The sequence below is a fragment of the Palaemon carinicauda genome, chromosome 15 (genome assembly GCF_036898095.1).
Source record: "Palaemon carinicauda isolate YSFRI2023 chromosome 15, ASM3689809v2, whole genome shotgun sequence".
NCBI classification, from domain to species: Eukaryota; Metazoa; Arthropoda; class Malacostraca; order Decapoda; family Palaemonidae; genus Palaemon; species Palaemon carinicauda.
Window position 1 is genome coordinate 55,629,490 of NC_090739.1, and position 24,327 is coordinate 55,653,816.

Below are 24,327 nucleotides of genomic sequence, written 5' to 3' on the forward strand. Positions count from 1 at the left end.
TGAATCTCGCCGACAGTCTGACTTGTTCCGCTTCTGCCCATTTCAGGACTTGCAAGGCGAGAACGCACAACTCCTTCAACTTCAATCCTCCTTCCTCCTTTATGTACGCCACTACTGTGGCATTGTCCGACATTAACGCCACTGAGTTTCCCTTTAGAAACGGACTGAAGTGTAGACAGGCTTCCTGAACAGCCCTCATCTCCAGAACATTGATGTGGAGAGACTTTTCTTTTTCCGTCCAACTGCCTCTCGCTGCTTTTCCTAGAAGATGGGTTCCCCACCCTTCTTTTGATGCGTCTGTGAAGAGCAGAAGCTCTGGAGGTCCGGAGGACAGTGGCATCCCTTTCAGAGTGTTCGCTCGATCTTGCCACCATTCCAGGGACTGTTTGGTCTCCGGTAGAACTGGAACAATCACGTCTGGGGAACTTCTCTGATCCTACCGATCTTATAAGTTCCACTGGATTCTCCTGAGCTTCTGTCTTCCTTGGGGGACCATCATCTCTAAGGACACTAGACGTCCTATCAACCTCTGCCAATCTTTTGCTCTTCTGGGTTGACCCGCCAGGAAGGGACGGAGAACTGGGTCTAGATTGGTCAGCCTGTCTACTGATGGAAATGCCTTGACTAGTAAGGAATCCAGGACTATCCCCAAGTACGTCATCTTGTTGGTTGGGGACAGACAAGACTTGTCCAGATTGATGGTGATGTCCAGAGTTTTGCAAAGATGAAGAAGCTCCGCACCTTGTTGCTTCAAGACTTCCTTTGAGGAAGAAAGGAGTAACCAGTCGTCCAGGTACCGAATTAGACGGATCCCCCGTTCATGAGCCCAAACGGAGATCGTCGTAAAAATTCTCGTGAATACCTAGGGGGCTGTGGACAGGCCAAAGCATAGGGCTCTAACCCGGAGATACTTCCTGCTTGCTGGATGAATTGAGATTTGGAAATAGGCATCCTTGAGGTCTATGGATATCATGAAATCTCCTTCCCTCAAGGACGCCATGACCGTTCTTGGGGTGTCCATCTTGAAATGCGTTTTCCGAATGAATTTGTTGAGGGCTGTAAGGTCTATCACTGGTCTCCAACCTCCCGTTGTTTTCTCTACCAGGAAGAGTAGACAGTAGAACCCCGGACCCCGAAGATGAACAGTCTCCATTGCTCCCTTCTCCAACATTGTGGAGACTTCTTCCTCCAAGGTTGCTCTCTTCAGGGGTCTTTGGGGGCCAACCACTCTGCCTGGCTTGCTGGAATCAAGGGAGGTGGAACTTCTAGAAAAGGGAGCCTGTAGCCCTCTTTCAAAACAGTTACCGTCCACGGTTCTGCCCCGTGGAGTTTCCATGCTTGCCAAAATTGTCTGAGGCATCCCCCTACCTGAGGCTTGGGCAGGGGAGGGGGGCCTCCCACACTACCTTCGAGAGAAACGTCCTGAACGGCCTCTCCTGGCTGAAGAGAAGAAATTCCTATAGGTGGAAGGGGCTGAATTGGTTCCCCTTCGGGAGGGATTCGCTGACTGAGCCCACTGTGATGTCGAAGGTACTCTCCTCACTTGAGTTGGGGAAGACCGAGAACTAGCAGGCGCCTCGGATACAGGCCTTCTAAATACCGGTCTCATCGCCGATTGAGCCTTCGGCAAGATGGTATCTTTCTTCTTAGCCATTTTCTCCGCAACTTCTTGGAAAGGTTCTTCAGGACCGAGTCTCTTCTCCTCAAGACCCAGATCGCAGATAATGCCAAGGCCTGGAACGTAAGAAACTTAAGGGCACGGCAGCCCGATCCGACCAATTCCTTTAGGGCTTCTCGCTTGGTAGGATACAAAGAGTCCGTCGGGATCTGGGTACCTACTAAAGTAGTAGCCCACCAGTCCAACCATGAGGCGACATTCACGAGATCCTTGGACATCTCCTCTATCATGATGGACTCGGATTGTGAAAAGAAAATGGGCGCGGCAGATGCCCTGTCTTCCGGGGCACCTTGTCCTAACACTTCTAGGACGTCCTCTAGCTTGCTAGCCCCATGTGGACGTCCGTCTAAAGCATAATACTTGCTTTGTGATTTCAGGCCCTGTAGCAGTTTGGCCGAACTGTGACCTTTGGAGGTGTCCCTATTGCGGGTGACCACCGTATCAATAAGGCCGCGCCCCAACTTTACGTCCCTCGCCTCGGGAAGAGCCAAAGATGACTTCTTCTGGACGGGCTCCGCCATAATCCTGTTAAGGCCAGAGCGCCAGTCATCATCTTCCTGAGGTAGTGGCTCCTCAATTTATTGTGACTCCTTATAAGGAGATCACACTCCTACAGGCGGAGTCCTCCGGCGCTCCAAGATCCGCGTCCGCATCCACGTCCTCCGTCCGGCGATGGGGTGTAGATTCAACACAGGCACCTCCGCTCTGACGGGACCCGCGGCTAAGATCTTCTGGAGAGACGGGCGCCTCTGTCACTTTCTGAGCCTTTGATAATGGGACGGGCTCCTCCGTGGAGGAGTTCGACGGAGGGATCCGTGCACGTGAAGAGTCAACACGGGCACCTCCGCTCTGACGAGTCTCGCGGTTAAGCCTTACAGGAGAGACGGGTGCCTCCATCATTTTTCGAGTCTTCGACAAGGGGACGGGCTCCTCCGTGGAGGTGTTCGACGGAGGGATCCGTGCACGACGATAACCTCCACGCTCTGACTCGTCGAGGCTGCCCCCGGAGAGCCTCACCACAGAGCCCGTGATTGTAGTCAGGTCTTTGAGCTTAGTCTGGACGGGAATTGCCGTGGTGGCGAGGGCCTCCGTCCTATAGGCGGAGTCCACCGTTAGGACGGGCATTGCCGTGGTGGCGAGGGCCTCCGTCCTATAGGCGGAGTCCTCCGTTAGGACGGGCATTGCCGTGGTGGCGAGGGCCTCCGTCCTATAAGCGGAGTCCTCCGTTGGCACGCCCTCAAGTGTCGCAGACCGCGACCTCCGTCTGGGATTGGTGAGCTGTACCGACGAGCGCCCCCCCCCCCACACAAGGTTGTGGACTGAGGATGGGCACTGCCGTGGAGGCGAGAGCTTCCGTCCTTCGTTGTCTTTCTTCGAGGGGGACGAGGCTTCCGTGGGCTTGCCCGACGGAGGAAGCCGTCCCTGTCGATCGCTCGCATGAGCTGACTTGACGAGGCTAACCGCTGAAACGGCGACTCCCTCCGCTGGTCGGGAAGAGTCGTCTATTTCGCGGCCTTACGCCTATCTGACGAGGACCTTGGGTCCTTCCAAGGGTCAATCTGTGGCTAGCAGAGGCCCTTCTAGGAGGACTGTCTCTGTACGCCAAAGCTGCTCCTCCTGAGCTTCTTCCTCGGGGACCTTGATGGCCTCCTTCCATGTCGCGATCTGGAACAGGACCTGGAATGAGAACGCCTTCTCCTGGAACCGCCGACAGTGAGTCTTCCTTCTCTAGGGTTCCTTCAGCTGCGGAGGTACCTGAAAAACATGCCCAAGAAGCGAGCGAAGAGACAGGGACATTTTTACTCAAGGGAAAATCAGACGAGACGTGACCCGCGAGCACCAGGGCACCGTCTCTAAGACACCCACTAACCTCACCTTCAGGCCCACCACTTGCCTGGAAAGAATCTGCTACCCCACTATCATGAAGAACAGACTCCAGGGGAAGAGCCACTGGCTTCTTCCCCGCAACGGACTTATCTCGTCCCCTACTCTGGGTAGGGGAAGGTGGTAGGGAAACTCTAACTGACGTTCCTCCTGGAGATGTCAAGGGCGAAGAGGTGCTAGCCTTCTTGGGCGACCTCTAGGAAGACTTCTTATTCTTGGTACCGAAGCGTACCCACTGCACCACTGCCCCTGCACGAGGAGCACAAGACTAACAAGCACAAAGAAATATACTGTAAAAGCACTAAGCATGAGGGAGAGCACAACGGGCCATGCAGTAACCACACGGTACACGAGTCGGGGACACAAGGGTCGCACTGAGATAAGAGGAGCGTCGAGATGATATCACGACGCGACCAGAGAACTTACCGGAGATCACGACCCAAGCGCACATGTGGCTTACCTCGGGTTTGCCCTCAGGGCACGTGTCCTTCCGCTAGACCTACAATTACAGAAAATGGGAGTAGGGTAAACTACACAAAACTCTGGTCGTTTGAGAGGAGGTTCCAGGTAACTCCTAAGAAAGTGTTTCGAGGTAAGTCTCTGTGTTGGAACAACTATGTTTATAGGTATGGATGTACATTCGTAAAATTAGATTACTTTTTTTGGTTCTACATTAAAAACTAAAATTTATTTGTTTGTCAGCTTGAATAGATGCTTATTAACCTCCCTCCCTTTCCTCCTCTTAGGAGGGAAATTCAACTCGCGTAACATTGGACATTTCGTGTTAACATCACGTGTTAACGGGGAGTTAACTGTAGTTGGTTGGTATTTACCTTAATATAGGTGTGGATATATTTTGATTGGGGGATATATGTCGTCTCATTTTCTAATCATGGGATTTGAAGTAATATTTTTAACAAAAAAATAATTTAAAAGAAAGAATATTGGAAAAATATAACTTTATATGAGAGTTGGTGCGTGAGTTATCAACTGGCAGGTAGGTGTAGGTGCGAATCATACATACCAGTCACAAGGTGGTGAAGGACTTATAACCAGTCTCATGCACGCGATAAAACACTTCAGTGTTCTTACGAACGCCAGGACCTGTCCTGGGTGGGTAGATGTCCTTTTTCTCAAGCGTAAGTAAGCATGGGACAATTCTGAACCATGGAACAGAGTGTAAACTCCTGTACAACATACCAAGACACCTTCCCCATGGTTTGGTTCTTATGGAAGTTCAGTCGATCAGTCTTCCTTGACCTTTTTTATATCTTTTTATTATTAGAAGTATCTGCATCTGAAGATTCTAACCAGAGAAGGAGGGGTGCACATGCTTCTTCTCATCTACCTTCTTTGGGGTTGAGGTCTTGCAAACCAACGACACTCCAATGGAGGAAGGGACCACAAGGGCCTCTTCAAAAGCCACAGACTTCACCAGGTGACAGCTTCCAGCATTTTCACAGGTGAGGCCGTTGTAGGGAATACACCACAGGGGAAGCTGCAGGGGTCCCAGTGACAGAAAACCTCCAGCCGTGATCATGATGTCTAAATAAGACTAACAAGTTCAGATTGCCGTCATACAGCCACAAACTGTCTTGGGATAACTGCGAACAGTCAAGACCCCATAAAAGGCACTAGTATGATCACATTAATTGCAGGCATGCACATTTATGGCTTTACCAAGAAGACAACTAGATATCCTTCTACTACTGTATTCAATTACATTATCCAGGTCTACTCTAACACAACAGCATCTCTGTACATTTATCCAACTATTCTAGAAAAAAAGGAAATTTTCAAAACAGCTAAAATTTGAGAAGCAGCAAGAATACATGTATTACTTGAGGCCAAAGTCAAAAGTGCTTGTCTTACCTAGACAGGTGGGCAGGGATTCCCTGCCTACACTCTTTAGTTATAAAAATTATATTTTCAATTTAAAATAAATTTTTGAATATATTTACCCGGTGAATATATATATAGCTTACGTCTCCAACGGTCGACAGATTCCAAAAACTCGCGAGCGATCGCCATGAAGGCTGCCGGGTGTGCCCACCAGCGCCGACTATCGGCCAGATACCGCATATACTTCTCAACCAAACTAGTTCTTTTCAGTCCGTAGGGTTTCTATCGGGGAGGAAGGGAGGGCCTTTAATTATATATATATTCACCGGGTAAGTATATTCAAAAATTTATTTTAAATTGAAAATATAATTTTTAAATATTAAACTTAGCCGGTGAATATATATATATATATAGCTGATTCACACCCATGGTGGTGGGTAGAGACCAGTATTAAAACAATAAAGGCGTATATGCTCAAGAGTTTTTGACACATTCAAAAAACAAACTTAAGTATAGGTACCTGATAAGGAAGCTGACTCTGATGAATACTCAGACTCATTAGTCCGCTATCCTTATGAAGCCCAGCGATCCTCTCAGGATGCTGAAAGACTTCTAGGAGCTGTTATAATCAGGGTGAACACCCCTACAACAGGACCTCATCAATACCCTTAATCTGGGCGCTCTCAAGAAACAATATTTTGACCACCCGCCAAATCAAAAGATTGCGAAAGACTTCTTAGTCTCCTGTACAACCCAAAACAAGATTAAAAATTTCAAGAGAAGATTAAAAGGATATTGGGATTAAGGGAATGTAGTGGTAGAACCTTCACCCACTACTGCACTCGCTGCTAGGAATGGTCCCAACGTGTAGCAGTCCTCATAAAGAGTCTGGACATCTTTCAAGTGATATGAAGCGAACACCTACTTGCTTCTCCAAAAGGTCGCGTCCATAATACTTCTAAGGGATCTATTTTGTTTAAATGCTACTGAAGTTGCTACCGCTCTAACTTCATGAGCCTTAACTTTAAGCAAATTACGATCCTTCTCACTTAAATGAGAGTGTGCCTCTGTAATCAATAGTCTAATAAAATAAGACAACGCATTCTTCGACATAGGCAAAGAGGGCTTTTTAACGGAGCACCATAAAGCCTCTGAAAAAACCTCGCAGCGGTTTAGTTCTAGATAAATAAAATCTAAGAGCTCTAACGGGGCACAGCACTCTTTCAACTTCATTCCCAACAATTTCAGATAGACTGGGAAGTTCAAATGATTTAGGCCATGGACGGACGGAAGTTCATTTTTGTCCAAGAAACCAAGTTGAAGAGAACATACTGCTTTATTAACGGAGAAGCCGATAGTCTTGCTTAAAGTATGTATCTCACTAACCCTTTTCGCAGAAGCCAAGCTCACCAAGAAAAGTGTCTTGAGGGTAAGATCCTTCAGGGAGACTGAATTTAACGATTCAAACCTGTCTGACATAAGGAACTGCAGGACCACGTCCAAGTTCCAAGTAGGAGTAGAAATATGACTATCCTTGGAAGTCTCGAAAGACTAGACTTAAGAAGGTCTTGGAGATCTTTGTTATTAGATAGATCCAAATTTCTATGCCTGAAAACAGAAGCCAACATGCTTCTGTAGCCTTTAATGGTAGACGCAGAAAGGGAGCAACCGTTTCTCAGATAAAGCAGAAAACCTGCAATCTGCGCTACAGAGGTACTGGAAGGGGAAAAAGAGGAGGACTTGCACCAGTCTCTAAATACCTCCCATTTAGATTGATAAATCCTGATGGTAGAGGATCTTCTAGCCCTCGCGATAGCACTAGCTGCCTCCTTCGAAAACCCTCAAGCCCTAGAGTGTCTTTCGATAGTCTGAAGGCAGTTAGACGAAGCATGGGGAGGCTTTGATGAAATCTCTTTACGTGAGGCTGACGCAGGAGATCCATCCGCAACGGTAGGCTTCTTGGAATGTCTACTAGCCATAGAAGTACCTCTGTGAACCACTCTCTCGCGGGCCAGAGGGGAGCAACCAACGTCGTCCACCTGGTCCCTTCGTGAGAAGCAAACTTCTGAAGAACCTTGTCTAGGATCTTGAATGGTGGGAAGGCATAGATGTCTAGGTGAGACCAGTCCAGCAGGAAAGCGTCTATGTGGGCTGCCTCTGGATCTGGAACTGGAGAGCAGTAAGTCGAGAGCCTCTTTGTCAGTGAAGTCGCAAAAAGATCTATGGTGGGTTGACCCCATGTCATCCATAGCTTCTCGCACACAGTCTTGTGCAACGTCCACTCCATGGAGATAACTTGTCCTCTTCTGCTGAGGCAGTCCGCTAAGACATTAATTTCTCCTTGCACGAATCTCGTCAAAAAAGAGATGTTTCTTGCCTTAAATGGAGTTTCCTCTGATCCGTGGGCCAAAGACCCGAGCATTCCAGACAGTCCAGTGGCGCTCCCCAACCCAAATCCGATGCATCTGAATACAACACATGGTTTGGGTTCTTGATCGCAAGCGAAAGACCTTTTCGAAGTCTGACGTTGCTGTCCCACCAAGTCAGACATGTCTTGACTGAGTTGGAGATTGGGAAAGAGATACTCTCTAAGCCCTTCTCCTTGTTCCAATGGTTTAGGTGAAATTGGAGAGGGCAAAGGTTGAGTCTCCCCAGAGAGAAACTGCTCCAGCGAAGAAAGAGTTCCTACGAAGCTCGTTCAAACTCTTACAGAGCAACTGTTTTTCTCTTGCAAGCGACGGACTTTTAACAGAGCTTGTTCCATTCTTGTGGGAGACGAAAAGGCCCGAAAAATTCGACACTGTATCTCCATCCCCAAATAAAGAATAGTCTGGGATGGAGTAAGTTACGACTTCTCTACGTTCACTATGAGACCTAGCTCCTTGGTTATTTCTATGTCCATTGAAGGTTCTCCAGACAGCGATTTAATGACGACGCCCTGATTAGCCAGTCGTCAAAATAAAGGGAGGCTCTGATCCCTGAAAAATGTAGAAAGCTTGCTACATTTTGCAAGAGCCTTGTAAAAACAAGAGGAGCAGGACTGATGCCGAAGCACAGTGCTCAAAATTGGTACAATACTTTCCCGTCCACAAACCTCAGATATTGTTGAAAGTTTGGATGAATCGGGATGTGGAAGTATGCATCCTGAAGGTCGAGAGAGACCATCCAGTCGCCTTCCCTTACTGCTGCCAAGACAGATTTGAAAGTCCTCATCGTGAACTTTGTCTTGACAATGAACACATTGAGTGCACTTACATCTTAAGTACTCCTGCAGTGAACGTGGCTGCCAGTTCATTGGAGCCATCCCTATGGCCTTGTTCATGCATGACATAATTTGTACAGCAATACATTGTCCGCTGGAGAGACCTTCTTACTTAAGGCTCCCAGGGACCAATCCAAAAATTTAAATAAAAACTTTAAACGCTCAAAAAAACTCCTTTCAGGATATGGTCTAGCTCTGAAGAAGACCATAAAATCTTGGAGCGTCTCATGGCTAGACGACGAGGAGAGTCCACTAGGTTTAAGAAGTCTTCCTGGGCAGAGGCAGGTACTCCCGAGCCGAGAACTTCTCCTGTGTCACACCAGACGCTCGAGCGAGAAGCTAATTTAGAAGGAGGAAAAGCAAAAGCAGACTTTCCTAAACTTCTGGGTTCCAACCAGTCTCCCAGTAAGCGCATGGCTCTCTTGGAAGAACGAGAGAGAACTGACTTCGTATATGTAGGAGTCGAAGAAAGTCATGCCAAGAGTAAACTCAGACGGCGGAGAATGTGGAGCAGCCGTTACAAAATGAGTAGGACAAAATTTCCCTAAAGAAATTCATAATTAAAACAAGGGATTGTTGGACAACCCTAGGTTCCTCCTCTTCTGAATGAATCCCCAAAGGTACATTAGTTGAAAGGGGGTCATCAACTACTTCTTCAGAAGGCACATCATCTGATAAATCTAAAGTCTTGCGAGAAGGAGATTTATATTCAGAATGACGTGAAGGAAAAGCCTGACAGGCTACATCAACTTGTATATGAACAGAAGTTAAAGTTGGAGGGTCGATGTCACGTTGTGACTGCAGAGAATGTTATTCTACTACACGTCGTGACTGAAGTGACTGACATTCAAACGTCACGTAGTAACAGCGGTGACTGCTGTTCGATGCTATATCGTGACTACGGTGACTGACCCTCGACGTCACGTCGTGTCTACGGTGTCTACCGCTCAACGTCACGTCGTGTCTGCAGCTCAACGTCACGTTGTGACTGCGGTGGCTGACGTTCAAAGTCTCGGCGGAACTGCAGTGACTGCTAATCAAAGTAATGACTCGAATTAACTGACTGTCGATCAAAGTTACATCGAGATTTATGCTCCGCATCCCGTTTAACAGCAAAGCTGACACTAGGGATAACGTCACCGTGACGTAACAAAACTCGTTTAGAAGGTTGAAGACCTGAATCACGTATCCCAGAACCGTGACGTACAACAAGCAAAGGATCCTTTCGCACAGGAACAGGATCGTAAGCTTTCATTAAAGAAGAAAGCTTTAACAGCATATCTTGCAAAACACTTAACTTCGGATCAACCGCACTCGGAATAGATCGTGACGTCGGAAACGTCTGTACATGAACGTCATCGCTATGAACGGGACTCTCATGATAACTACAGCTAGGACGTTGAACTTGTTCTGAAGGAACTAATTAACGTTTCAACCGTCTCGAAACCTTACGCCAAGGTTTTTAAAGAGACGAATCATCGGAAGACGAGGAGAACTTCGTCTCTCCTGTCTTATGGTAAGAACGCGCTTGAAGAGCAACGTCTAATACCTTTGAGGGAAAGTCTGTTCGTTGGTTTACACCTCTCACTCCCTTAGGTCCTACGACATTCCTTCTCCCTGGGGTAGGGGAGCCTGAAAGATGTCTCGGACTAGGCTAGTGACAAGCACGAACAAACGAACCCTCCGCAACACTGAACATGTTTTTTTGCACTTTCCTCACTGACATTGCATTTTTTAATAATTTCACAATAGACATGAATAAAGCTGATTTCTACCTGAAGCACGCAATTCTCACTTAAATCAAAAGGTTAGAATTGCGAAATATGTCGTATAATGTAAGCTCATTAGTACAAAATGAAACACACATGCAAAAATTAATAAACATATACATATATATGGAATAAAACAGAAATATATAAAGTTAAAAAGATCAGTGACTTGGGAGGAGACTAAAACTAAATCACTAAGGACTACGTTTTCAATCTCTCACCGTACAGTGCCTTGGGATGAGAATAAAAACTAGAACGTTTTATCCTCTCTCTCTCTCTCTCTCCCCGTACAGAGACTTGGGACGAGAGTAAATATGTGAATCGAGAAGAACAACGTTACTCACTCCCAAACTCCTTGTACAGAGACTTGGGACGAGAATAAACATTTGGAACATTCTCTCTCTTGCCACTCACAAGAGAATGGCTCACTCACTCTTCATCAAGAAAAGGTTATTTGACTAAAGGAAAATACTAAAAGGACTAAGAAATTGAAAATTACCATGTTCCTTTAAATTAGTATTTAAAAGAAAAACAAAAAAAAATTCAGTTTGCAAGAAGAATGAACAAAACGTCAAAATCGATTTACTCTTACTGCAAAGTGAAACCGTGATTCTCTCTTACTCTATCGTAACGATAGAGTGCAAACTGCGTAGCATAAATAAACCAAACGTTAGTTCATCTTTGAAAACAGCACGAAGACTATTCAAAGAATAAATTTCTTAAAATATTTTCTAAAAATATTCATCTCATCAATCTAAACAAATATAAAAGTTGAATGGGCTCAACGTTGTTTAACTTCGTTTTCCAAGTCAGTATTGCCTACAAAGAATAGGCATAGGTCGCTTATAAACAAAAATATAAAATTTATCTCGGTGTTTAGTATAAATGGAAAGCGAATCGAAGAGGCCTAATAAAGGCGGGTGAGATATAAAATATATAGAGGTAAATCTATAAATATCAACAATAATTTATAAAGTGATAAAATAATTACTAAAAGCCTTTAACACACTTCTGTACACTGAGGGAAGGGTCGGCCATTATGAAAATTTCAAAGAAAATCCAAAAGAAGGCCAAGTTCAGCAACAATAATCAAAAAAGGGTTTCAAGAGTTTATCGAAGATAACCAACACAGCGAAAGCAATAAAACCATTAACAAGTACTTCACCACTCGGTAGAAACTTGAGGTTAAGCGCGAGCGGAACCAATGCTGTCACTACCACCGACAGAGAAGAACTGAATTGGTTGAGAAGTATATGCGGTATCTGGCCGATAGTCGGCGCTGGTGGGCACACCCGGCAGCCTTCATGGCGATCGCTCGCGAGTTTTTGGAATCTGTCGACCGTCGGAGACGTAAGCTATATATATATTCACCGGCTAAGTTTTATATTTAAAACTTCCTTGTTAAATTTTAACCGTCATTCGAGCTTCACTGAAATCATACTCCTATCATAAGGAGGATGGTTTGTATTTGTGTAGGAACAAATAAATATTACAAAAAAAATTTTAGCCACTACTCAAGAGTATTTCGTTTAAACCAGTAACTATTTATGAATCGATATGAATTGTATGCATAACATTTACTTACGTTCCATCCAGGGCTCTAACAGCATCCTCAGCATCCCTTGGATCTTCAAATTCTACGAATGCAAATCCTGGCGGGTTTCTAGCTACCCAAACATTCACCAAAGGCCCATACTTTGAAAATGCTGACTCCAATTCATGCTTGGCATCCGTGTTGCCCAAATTACCAACATAAACTTTGCAGTCAGTTCTCATGTTTCTGAAAAGGTTTGTAACTTATAATTACATCAAAAGATACAATGTAAGATAATATAGGTAGCAACTATCTAATTCACCTAACATAGCAACTGATTTGACTGAACTTTACTAAATCCAAACAAGAGAAGTTTCAATATTCATGTATGTACATCATTTCATAACACAAAAATAAGAGAAATCATGAAAAAAAAAATTGTTACTTGATATGTAGGCTCTAATGCATTACTAATAAGAGCTTTGGCAATGTTTTCTTTCAACTTGTGTTAAAACTCAAATATTCAGTCAGACATCTAGCAATACCAACAGAATTCAGGTACTGTATATTAATTTATCCAATACACATTATCTCATTAAACTAAAACCCAATTATTAAAATTGAAGGAAATGCAGGAAAGTTGAAGTAAATAATGACTTGTTTAAGAACTCAAACTTCCATGTAAATAGGGGGCCATTCTCAACAGTTTTTTTTTTAAATATTCATAAATATATAATGCTTCTGTAATACAGTAGTTAAATCACTTATTCAGCTTTCTAACACTATCTTAGTTATTTTCCTATTTATACATTATCCAATTAAACACTTCAGTAATCAGGAAAAAAAATGACAACTTACGTATAAAATTATTCTTTTTTTCTTACTGCACGAGGCAACTTGGTTCTAATCAAGTTCAAAATTATCTTTGCTTGCTTGAAAAATTAGCCAAGTGCATAAAAGAGAAGAACCAATACCAGATTTTGGATATACAATATGTTTTTTCAGAAAGTTTCTACAAGTCTTTCAAGTTACAAAAGCAAAACTAGACCCGCAACATTATTTGTAGCATTCACTGTAGCAATAATGTATGCAATTAAAAAATTGTAAAAAGGCTAGCTCAACTCTCTGAGATACACAAGCGACTTACATCTACTGTATCTATTTAAAGACTTGCTTCCTACTAGAAGAGTTTTACATAAAAATCTGTGATGGATGATGAAAAAAAAAATATAAGCAATCCAAAAATGTTATTCAGCATTATTCTTACTTTATATAAATAAAAAAAAATATAAAAACACAGGACAAACACCTGTGATTTCAAACAAATATGGTAGTGTATATACTGTACATTGCTACACCAATGTTCATTGAATCATTAACTCTTCCATCTATCATAGCTGCAAGTTTTAACCATCAAACAAATTTAACATTACAACCTCATGAATAGTATTAGCCCAAATTATTGAAGTAAATGAAATTCCGCTGTTGGTATAATTCCATCGTAATGTTGGTTAAAGCTATTACACCAACCCTTAACCAACATACATTATCTGACTACTTGATTCTAATGGTCAAAGAAGTTATTTTTTTTTTTTTTTTTTTTTTTTTTTTGACATACTTAACGTTAGGAGGCATCTGTGATCAGCAGGTCAGATTGGAGACAAGCCCAGTCAGCACTACGATGAACAACCAACTGTGAATCAATAATATAAATTACATGAAATTAGGTTATGAGTTTATCATTATGAAAAGGAACATCCTGCACTTCCGAAAAAAAATATCAAAGTACTGAAATGCTCTTTTACAGAATTCATATACAGTAATGATATTGTATTAATGCACTAAAATCTACTACTAAAAAACTGAAAGAACCTCCATTTGTTCCATTAGAATTAACTCTTCATTGTCTTATGAATAATAAAACTTATTTTCCTCCTCCAGCATCACACACTTTCATAAAAATCAAATCATTCAGCCATAGGGATTACAGGTATATAAAAATATAATATACAAAAAGGATAGAGAATTCATGTAGGCCTAATAAGAAAGTAACAATGCTTCAGGTATTTTTGCTGTGGATCGTCAAAAATAAAGTACTTGACAAAGTAACACAACAATTACAAAGGTAGTAAAAAGTGAAAAGACTTAGAATCACTCAACCTAGATAAACCATCTTATACTTTACCTAATCGAAATTCACTTATCAGTTATTCATTTTGTTGATAGTATTTAAATGAAGAGTACTGTACAGTAAAATATTTTGTATATTAAATATAACCGGGATCAGATTCATGTATATAAACCATTAATTTACAAGAGGCTTATTACTTGACACCAAATTCTAAAATAACACTGTTCCATAGTTTCGTAATTGACATCAGCATGCAGGCTTCACGTACCCTGCATTTGCATATCAGGACCCAAACTTGTGAAACTGGGCAATATTTCAACTATAAGAAAGGAAAAGGTTAACCTTATAATGCAAAGAATTGTATTTAATTATAGATTTAGTTTTACCAATAAATACTTAATGAAACCCCAGTTCTTTACAGGTCCTGATAAGTCAAATACTGTACTATATATGGGGAAAGTCAAAATAATCAAACTTAGGCTACTGAAACTCCACTGTGAATGACAGGCTTACAAAGATAAAATATAAAACCCCAAAAATATTTGCAAAACTTTTAATCTAAAAAGAAATTCATGTTTATATATTTCCTAAATGAAAATAATTGCTTAATTGAAAAGCCATTTTGTTGAAAATAAGAAGCACACTTGTGAAGGAGAGATATCAGAATAATTTCATGACAGAAATCAACCCAATATACTATAGGGCATTGTATTTGCACATTATTTATGATTTTGGGCCTGTGCCCAAATACTGGAAACTGGAATTAAACTCGGTATGGTGTAACTGGGGAAAACCCCCAGATGCACTACGTATTCAAAGTCTACTGTGTTTGGATAGCAAGTTAGAAGAAAGGAAGTAGAAAGGGAGGTAAAGTAAAGACTATAAAAGGGAATGCAGCTGAGGAGGGAAGAGACACTGCCACGACCTTTAAGTAATGTTTACACAGTGCCTTATGAAGGTCAGCCATTTCTACATAAATTTTTAAATAAGTCTTCTAAACATAGTACAGTACTTATATTTTTACAGGGATATTTTGAAATGGTATAAATACATTTTAGAATAATTTCCACGTTTTGTTGGCTTTTTTAAATACTTTTAAGCATTGCAAAGATTTTCTGCTTATAACATGAAAAAGTTCAAAACTTTACAAAACATAAATTACTTTCTACATTTTTACTGTACCGAGGTAAAGGAAAGAAATTTATCTGCAGGAGAGCCTCTTTTGCTGCCACGCCCCCTGGACAAGAGAGATGAACCTGATAGCACTTATGCCATGGGACAGTTGTACAGCAAACTATTTTCCTATGTACAGTAATGTACACATTGTCAGGTCTCAAAATAATTGACAAAGACAGGGAAGGGGTAAATAACAAAAACCTCAATTCTGTGGAGGAAACTGTAGCCTGAATACATTCCTAAAGGCCATTTTCAAGAGCTGAGAGCTCACACGCCAGAATAGACATTTTTCTCTATATGAGAGCCTTCCCAAGGATAATCTTGTTCATTACCTGATGTACGCTCTGCAATTGAAAAGCGCGCCCACTTAAAGGCTTGTAATATTCTAGGATTTTATGAGTGATCGCTAAACGCTCTCAAGTGAAGAAGTTTAGGAAGCCTGAGTACCAGAGGTAGAAGAGAGAGGTTTAGTGGAACTCCTGAACTTCTAAGCAGACCTCCTTTGGATATACCCAAGCAACTGAATAACGGTCAAGATTTACATTCCCAGCAGGATGATGACTTGTCACAGTTATGGCCCTTGCAAGAAGGGAACAATTAATACATTTCCACTGAGCTACTACGCATAAATGTTTTACATATATGGTCATGATTGCCAAGGTAGGATCGCATATGCACACATGGTTTCTTCATTACCAAAATCAACCAATCACACTAGAGAGAAAAAAGAAAATTCATTGACAAGTTTAGTCATACCGAGAGTTCGTGTCTACAAATCAGTATTTGAAGTCAAAGTTGCTAATCCGGCAACCAGGAAGGGGACCCTCCCCCCCCCCCCCCCCACCGGCCTATAACTACAACCACCTTGGTAAAAATCTTTAAACAGCCAAGTTTACTGCATTGCTGAAATCAAGCTCCTATTAGAGGATGAGAGTTTGTATCTGTGTAAGAACTAACATTTCTTCAGGATAGACTGAGCACCGAAAATCCTTAAGAGATTTTCTCAATAAGCCAATTTTTTTTTCAAATTAGGAAGAAACAGATTGAATATGATCCTCTAAAGTAAATTTGCCATCAAGAATCGCATCTAGAATTCTAAAGTTGTATATAGTTAATACTCTTATTATTACTAGCCAAGCTACAACCCTAATTAGAAAAGCAAGATGCTATAAGCCCAAGGGCTCCAAATGGGAAAAATAGCCCAGTGAGGAAAGGAAATAAGGAAATAAATAAATGATGAGAACAAACTAACAATAAATCATTCTAAAAACAGTAATAACGTCAAAACAGATTATGTCATATATAAACTATAAAAAGACTTATGTCAGCCTGTTCAGCATAAGAACATTTGCTGCAACTTTGAAATTTGAAGTTCTACTGATTCAACTACACAATTAGGGAGATCATTCCACAACTTGGCCACAGCTAGAATAAAACTTGTAGAATACCATGTAGTATTGAGCCTCATGATGGAGAAGGCCTGGCTATTAGAACTAACTGCCTGCCTAGTATTACGAACAGGATGGTATTGTCCAGGAAGATCTGAATGTAAAGGATGGTTAGAATTATGAAAAATCTTATGCAACATGCATTATGAACTAATAGAACGAAGGTGCCAAAGATTAATATCTAGATCAGGAATAAGAAATTTAATAAACCGTAAGTTTCTGTCCAACAAATTAAGATGAGAATCAGAGCTGAAGACCAGACAGAAGAACAATACTCAAAACAAGGTAGAATGAAAGAATTAAAACACTTCTTTAGAACAGATTGATCACCGAAAATCTTGAACCACTTTCTCAATAAGCGAATTATTTGTGCAACTGAAGAAGACACAGACCTAATGTGTTTCTCAAAAGTAAATTTACAGTTGAGAATCACACCTAACATTTTAAGAGAGTCAAAGTTAAATAAATATTATCAATACTGAGATCCAGATGTTGAGGAGCCACTGTCCTTGACCTACTTACAATCATTCTTTGAGTTTTGTTAGGATTCAACTTCATACCCCATACTTTGCACCATCCACTAATTTTAGCTAAATCTCTATTAACAGATTCAGCAACCCCTGATCTACATTCAGGGGATGGAATTGATGCAAACAGAGTAGCATCATCTGCATATGCAACAAGCTTGTTTTCTAGGCCAAACCAAATGTCATGTGTATATAGTATGAAAAGTAATTGGACAGGAACACTACCCTGCGCAACACCAGATATCACATTCCTATACTCCCTATGGTTCCCATCAACAACTCTTTCAGATCTATTACTTGAAAATTCAATAATAATCCTAAGAAACGACCGACCCACTCCCAACTGTTTGAGTTTGAAAACAAGGGCCTCATGATTAACACGGTCAAAGGCAGCACTAAAATCGATGCCAATCATAAGAACTTCCTGACCACAATCAATGGATTTATGTACAGCATTGGAGATTGTAAGAAGGGCATCACATGCTCCAAGGCCTCTAAGAAAACCAAATTGCAAACTAGGGAACAGATGATTACCGTCAGCAAACCTATTAAGATTCTAGTAGTGAGACTTCTGGTGACACTTCCAGCTCCTGTCAGCTCAGCTTACATCTCAACCAATCATGTCCGTTCCCTACAGTCAGATCACCGTCTGTCTGACCTGCTCGAGGCCCTCAAACCCAGGAAGAGCCACAAGCCTAGGATCTTCCAGCTGGAAACTGTCCAGATTTTTGCCCAGTTCCTGAGGGACTTTGAGGCCTACTGTACCAGTAGGTATGCCGCAGAAAGCTCTGGCTGGTGGACCGCTGAGCTAGGAAGGTTCCTGAAGGGGGAAATCAAGGAGGCTTTCTCAGCAAAAGGGGTCCCGAGATCTCATACCCCGACATGAAAAAACGCCTCCTCGACTGGTGCCAAGAAGCCAGAGAGGCATGATGCAGGGAGGAAGGCCAGGTTCAGCAGTGCCACCTGTGGAGAGGGAGAGCTGCCGAAGATTTATGCCCTACGGTTGGCCTCCTTGTACAGGTCTGCATATCCTCTGCGTAGCTTGGACCAGAGAGAGCTGAAGCGAAAGCTCCTCATAACGGTTCCAAGCAAAGCTGCATGTTGGCTAGAGCAGACTTTGGCCACCATCAATGTCTCCACTGGCTGTCAAGTCACTTGGCAGGATGTCCTACACCTGTTGAGTGTTCTCAACGAGGCATCCCGTCAGCGAAGCCAAAAGGCAGACGACTTGGCCATTAGTCGTGTGGGGCAATCATGGCACAGTTCGTATGCAGATAGGGTTGCCATGGCTGTCCCCCAATCGTTCACCTGCACCTGACTGAGTGTATCCACGCATTCCTTCTCGACCTGTCCCCAAACCTGCACGTGTGGAAGTGTGCCTGCCACCACCTCGCACTCTGGTTAGTTTTCAGTTCCAAAGGAGGTACTGTGCTTGGTGCAAGAAACCAGGGCACCTTGTGGACAAGAGTCGTAGAAGACTCAACCTGTGCCTATGCTGTGGTTTGGCCAACAATCATGTCGCACAGTGTGGGCAACAAGCGGCCCGGATGCACAGATCACCTGTCCAGAAGATAGCCACTGCTCGCAATCCTGGGAGGGAGACCACCTCCCTCCAGACTTCTGCTAGGTGGAGGGTTATACCCGTGAACGTTACACCGACCTCGTCGTCCTACACTGATTCGACCAGAAGCAAGGACAGCCGAAGTGGAAGCGAGTCCAGTGCTTCTTCCTGGACCGTTGAGAAAAAGAAGAGCAAGACGTCAAGGCTCAGGAAGTCATCAACAATCGAGGAGATCACAGGGCGTTAAATACCAGACCTTCGGTGTAGATGATGGGGCTACATCGAAGTAGGGTGTGAGTGCTAGGAGGCTTGCTCCTAGGTAGTAGGTTGGCCAGGGCACCAGCCACCCGTTGAGGTACTACCACTAGAGAGTTATGGGGTCTTTTGTCTGGCTACACAGTACTACAGTGGATCCCTCTCTCTGGTTACGGTTCATTTTCCTTTTGCCTACACACATTGAATAGTCTGGCCTATTCTTTACATGTTTTCCTCTGTCCTAATACACCTAACAACACAGATTACCAAACAATTTTTCTTCACTCAAGGGGTTACTGCACTGTAATTGTTCAGTGGCCACTTTCCTCTTGGTAAGGGTAGAGGAGACTCTTTAGCTATGGTAAGCAGCTCTTCTAGGAGAAGGACACTCCAAAATCAAACTATTGTTCTCTAGTCTTGGGTAGTGCCACAACCTCTGTACCATGGTCTTCCACTGTCTTGGGTTAGAGTTCTCTTGCTTGAGGGTACACTCGAGTACACCCTCCTATCTTATTTCTCTTCCTCTTGTTTTGTTAAAGTTTTTATAGTTTATATAGGATATTTATTGTTGTTACTCCTCTTAAAAAATTTTATTTTCCTTTTTTCCTTTCCTCACTGAGCTATTTTCCTTGTTGGAGCCCCTGGGCTTATAGCCTCCTGCTTTTCCAACTAGGGTTGTAGCTTAGCAAGTAATAATAATAATAATAATAATAATAATAATAATAATAATAATAATAATACTATTCCAACGGCAGCCTCGGGAATCTCGATTTCCAAAGTTACCCCTCAACCTGAAAAGGTGAATGCGCATCCAGTGACTTTCAGGATTGGCCAGTGATAACCTGTCCTCAACCTTGTCCAAAGCTTCTCCAACATGATATTTTCGTAATAAAATAAATTTTTGAACATACTTACCCGCTGGTTATATAACAATAGCTTTATTCTTCTGCCGGACAGAAGAAATTAAAAAAACTTGCAGCAATCGCAGATAGAGATACCAGGTGTACACTAGCGCCAGCACGGTAGCTAGGCCGAACTATTCCATCCAGCACCAGATTTTCCATGCCCATAGGTCTCTAGAGGGGAGGAGGGTGAGATTATAAGTTATATAACCAGCAGGTATGTTCAAAAATTTATTTTATGAAAATATAATTTTAAACATTAAACTTACCCGCTTGTTATATAACAATAGCTGATTGACACCCTTGGTGGAGGGTCAGAGACAGCAACATTGTTGGAATATCACTTAAGTGTTAAATAAAAACAAGCTTAAGGGTTTGTACCGGTTAAGGAAGCTGACTTCAATGATTCTTTGCCTCATTATGTCTGCTATCCTTATAAGATCCAGCGGTCCACTCAGGGGGCTGAAGATCTCTAGGAGCTGTCAAACGGGTAATAACCTCTATGTTGACAGGACCTCAACTAATAACCTTGTTACGGGCGCTCTCAAAGAACAAAATGACCACCTGACTAAATCAAGGATTGCGGAAGATTGTTGACCAATCTTCACGTACAATCATAAAAATATATAAAAGTTCCAAGAGAAGAACAAGGGTACTAGGGATTAGGGGAAACGTAGTGGAAGATCCTTCACCTACTACTGCACTCGTTGCTACGAATGGTCCCAAAGTGTAGCAGTCCTCATAAAGAGTCTGGATACGTTATAAGTAATGCGAGGCGAATACAGGTTTACTCCTCCAAAAGGTTGTATCCATGATGCTTTGCAGAGAACGGTTTTGTTTAAAAGCTACAGAAGTTGCCACAGCTCTAACTTCATGAGTCTTTACTTTAGACCGCTTAAAGTCTGCCTCACCAGTGTGAGTGAGCCACTAACTACTGAATTGCCTCTTAAATCTTTAGTCCTGTTCAGATAAAACCTCAGTGCTCTAACAGGACAAAGAACTTTCTTCCACTCTTCACTCACCATATCAGAGAGAATAGTAATCTCGAAAGATTTAGGCCATGGATGAGAAGGACATTCGTTTTTGGCCAGGAATCCAAGTTGCAAGGAGCCTATGGCTTTTCCGTTTCTGAAGCCAATATTCTTGCTAAAAGCGTGAACTTCACTGACTCTCTTAGCTGTTGCCAGACCTACTAAGAAAAGTGTCTTCAAAGTCAGATCTTTAAAAGAAGCCGAGTGTAAAGGCTCGAATCTGTCACTCATAAGGAATTTTAAAACAACATCTAAATTCCAGGCTGGTGAATCTTATTGACGCTTCTTAGAAGTCTCAAAAGATCTGAGAAGATCTTGAAGGTCTTTATTATTTGAGAGATCTAAATTCCTGTGTCTGAAGACAAGAGGCCAGCATACTCCTGTACTCCTTGATGGTCGAGGAAGAAAAAATGTGCTTTCTTCTAAAGTCTAAGAAGAAATCGGCAATTTGTGTTACAGAGGTACTGAATGAAGAAACTGATTTAGCTCTACACCACTCTCTAAAACCTCCCACTTAGACTGTAAAACCTTTATGGTAAAAGTCCTTCTTGTATTAGCGATAGCCTTAGCTGCCTCCTTCGAAAACCCTCTAGATCTTGGGAGTTTTTTGATAGATTGACGGCATTCAGACGTAGAGCTTGGAGGTTTAGATGGTTTCTTGCCAAGTGAGGTTGTTTGAGAAGATCTATTCTCAATGGCAGGCTTCTTGGAATGTCCACCATCCATTCCAGAACCTCTGTGAACCAACCTCTTGACGGCCAGAAGAGAGCTACTAAAGTCAACTTGGTTCCCTCGTGAGACACAAACTTTTGTAACATCTTGTAAAGCACTTTGAATGGTGGGAACGTGTACAAGTCCATGTTACGAGCTGCTTGACGCTCGGGGTCGCATTGTGCTTGATGACTAATGTCGCGTCTCGATAGACGCTTGACGACACGTCTTACTGGACGTCCTGTTAGGTGGACGTACGACGTCACGTCTGTTTGACTCCTTGCTAGGGAGTTGTAAAGACGTTTGTCATCAAGAACATCTCGACTAGTAGGCTCACTATGCTTAGTGTCCAGGTGTGAAATTACCTGACACTCAGGATCCAGGTCTGCTACTCTCTTGTTGTACACAGGCTGATAAACTAGCATGAGTGAAGAGAACTTCTGTTGCAAATCTAGTAGTGTAATAACAATAGGGTCAAACTGTTGTGGTACAGGAGACGTCACGTCTACCACAAGCTCTCTTTCTACACCGTTTAAAAACACGCAGAGCGTCCAGAAGAGGATAACCAGTTTGATGGTGGAGAAGGAGCATGAACTGAAGCCATGCTAGGCTCAGACAACTGTCCTGCAACTGATAGAGTTGGACGTTATTTGACAGTTGCTGACATCCTAAAAGGATGTTTGGTAGGAGTTTTCTTCGGTAGAAAGAAAAAATGCTCAGAACTGTTCGAAAGACTACAACCAGAAGCTTGCGGTGTCAAGATAGGACGCTGATTGAACGTGTTCATCATCCTCTTTAGAGGTCTGGAAGTTGATCCCAGCCTCGTCTGGGCGCTGCGTCATCTGAAGACGACGAAACAACTTTCACCTCACCTTTCCTATGATGAAGGTGAGAGACCTGGGAGGCGTCAAAAGGTATGCTCGAGTAGGCGACTGCTCGGGAGCTAAAGCCTCTCGTTTCCTTTATCGTACGACATTTCTTCTCCGGGAAAAGGGAGCTGGAAGAAGTTTCAAATCGACATTCCTTGGAAGAGGTCTAAGGATAAGAAAAAACGATATGTCCTAATAGACGCACCCTCTATTAGAGGGGTGGTGCTTAGACCGAAACAAAGAACCCAAAACTGGACAACTTCCTCCTATACACAAACCTTCCGGTAGCCTAAGTTCGGATGGATGGGGAAGTAGAAGTAAGCATCCTGGAGATCTAAAGAGATCATCCAGTGGACCTTCTTTACTGCTGCAAGCATAGTCTTCTGAGTCTCCATAGAAAAATTTGTCCTCTGGACGTAGCTCGAACAGTATGTGACTGACGTTGGACGTCGCGGTTTGTTTGACGTTAGACGTCACAAGCTTGTTGCTCTAAGTCACGTTCAGCTTGACGCCCAACGCCACATTCAGCTTGATGCCCAATGCCACGATTAGCTGCCTGGCGATCATCGCCGCGCTTGGAAGGTTGACGCTCGATGACACGCTTGGCCGCTTGATGTCTGGTATCAATAGAAGCAGACATTCAATGGGATATAGAAGCCTTATCAAGCTGTTCAACATTTAGTTTCCTGGTAGGCCATCTGTGCAACAACGCGTCCTGATAAGAATCATGACGAACCATCGGTTTGCTAACAGCAGGCTGATAAGACTGCATAAAAGATGAGAGTCGCTGCTTCATGCTAGCAGCATAGTCCAATTAGGATCAACATTAGGTGACACCGGTGTAGAAAACTTCTATAGCGAACTCGCCTTCCTCATCGCTTACATAACACTCCGCATTTCAGCAGACGGAAACTAGTCTGGCGGAAGCGGTGGTGCCTGTACCGTAACACCAGACTCAGGAACAAGATCCGTATCAGTCTGAACTAAAACTTTGTCAACTTCCGACATCCAGTCAGGACGTACACAGCAAAAATACATTGCCTTCTCTTACAAAAGCCCTAATGCACTTCCTGCTGTTGCAGCTGAACGTACTTCTGCACCAACATCTGCAGTTAGGTTCTTTATGCTGCATTGAAGACGTGCTATTGCACTGCCCTATTAGCACTGTCTTTTTAACGTTGTTACTTTTCTTAGCATGATTTATTGTTAATTTATTCTCATCATTTATTTATTTCCTTATTTCCTTTCCTCACTGAGCTATCTTTCCCTATTGGAGCTCTTGGCCTTATAGCATCTTGCTTTTCCAACTAGGGTTGTAGCTTGGCTAGTAATAATAAAAATAATAGACTCCTTCGACGTCTTCCTTAGCGAAAAATTCTGAAGGCAGAACGAAGAGCAGCAGGTACAAAATAAAATGGAAACTTCAGAAAAAACTCTCATGAGTTTCTTAAAGTCAACTGCAGGGAGAAATATCTTAGGAACTCTCCTAAGAGAATTCCACTAAAAGATAAATAGGGGAAAAAGAGATTGTCACTCCCTTCCTCCTACAAGTCTCTATCCGAGGTAGAGATGTCTTGTTTCCTAGGAGTCAACTCCTTAAGGTCCTGAATTCTAACCTCAATGCTTTAGAGGTTTAATTTTCGCTCTCCAACAGACACCAAGAATCAGTTCAAGCAGGCCTTGGTCTGAGAAAATAATATTTTCCCCGTTAATATTTAATTCTCAATATAGCGCCTGGCATAACAAT

The 24,327-nt window shown here is 42.7% G+C and overlaps 1 protein-coding gene across 6 annotated transcripts in view; it reads right to left on the minus strand.

The window, feature by feature from the left end:
• The window catches only part of LOC137654612 (RNA-binding protein 1-like), a 130,412-nt gene that overhangs the window by 78,836 nt on the left and 27,249 nt on the right, over positions 1-24,327 (minus strand). For 5 of the 6 annotated variants that reach the window (XR_011046663.1, XM_068388407.1, XM_068388406.1 and 2 more), the window contains exons 2-3: positions 13,588-13,662; positions 12,021-12,215 (exon numbers count right to left, since the gene is read on the minus strand). Coding sequence is in view for 4 of the 6 variants with exons in the window: in XM_068388407.1 (XP_068244508.1) it covers positions 12,021-12,215; positions 13,588-13,604 (212 nt within the window). In the remaining 2 variants the exon portion in view is untranslated. The remainder of the gene's footprint in view (positions 1-12,020; positions 12,216-13,587; positions 13,663-24,327) is intronic. The other variant, XR_011046664.1, reaches the window with a different exon arrangement.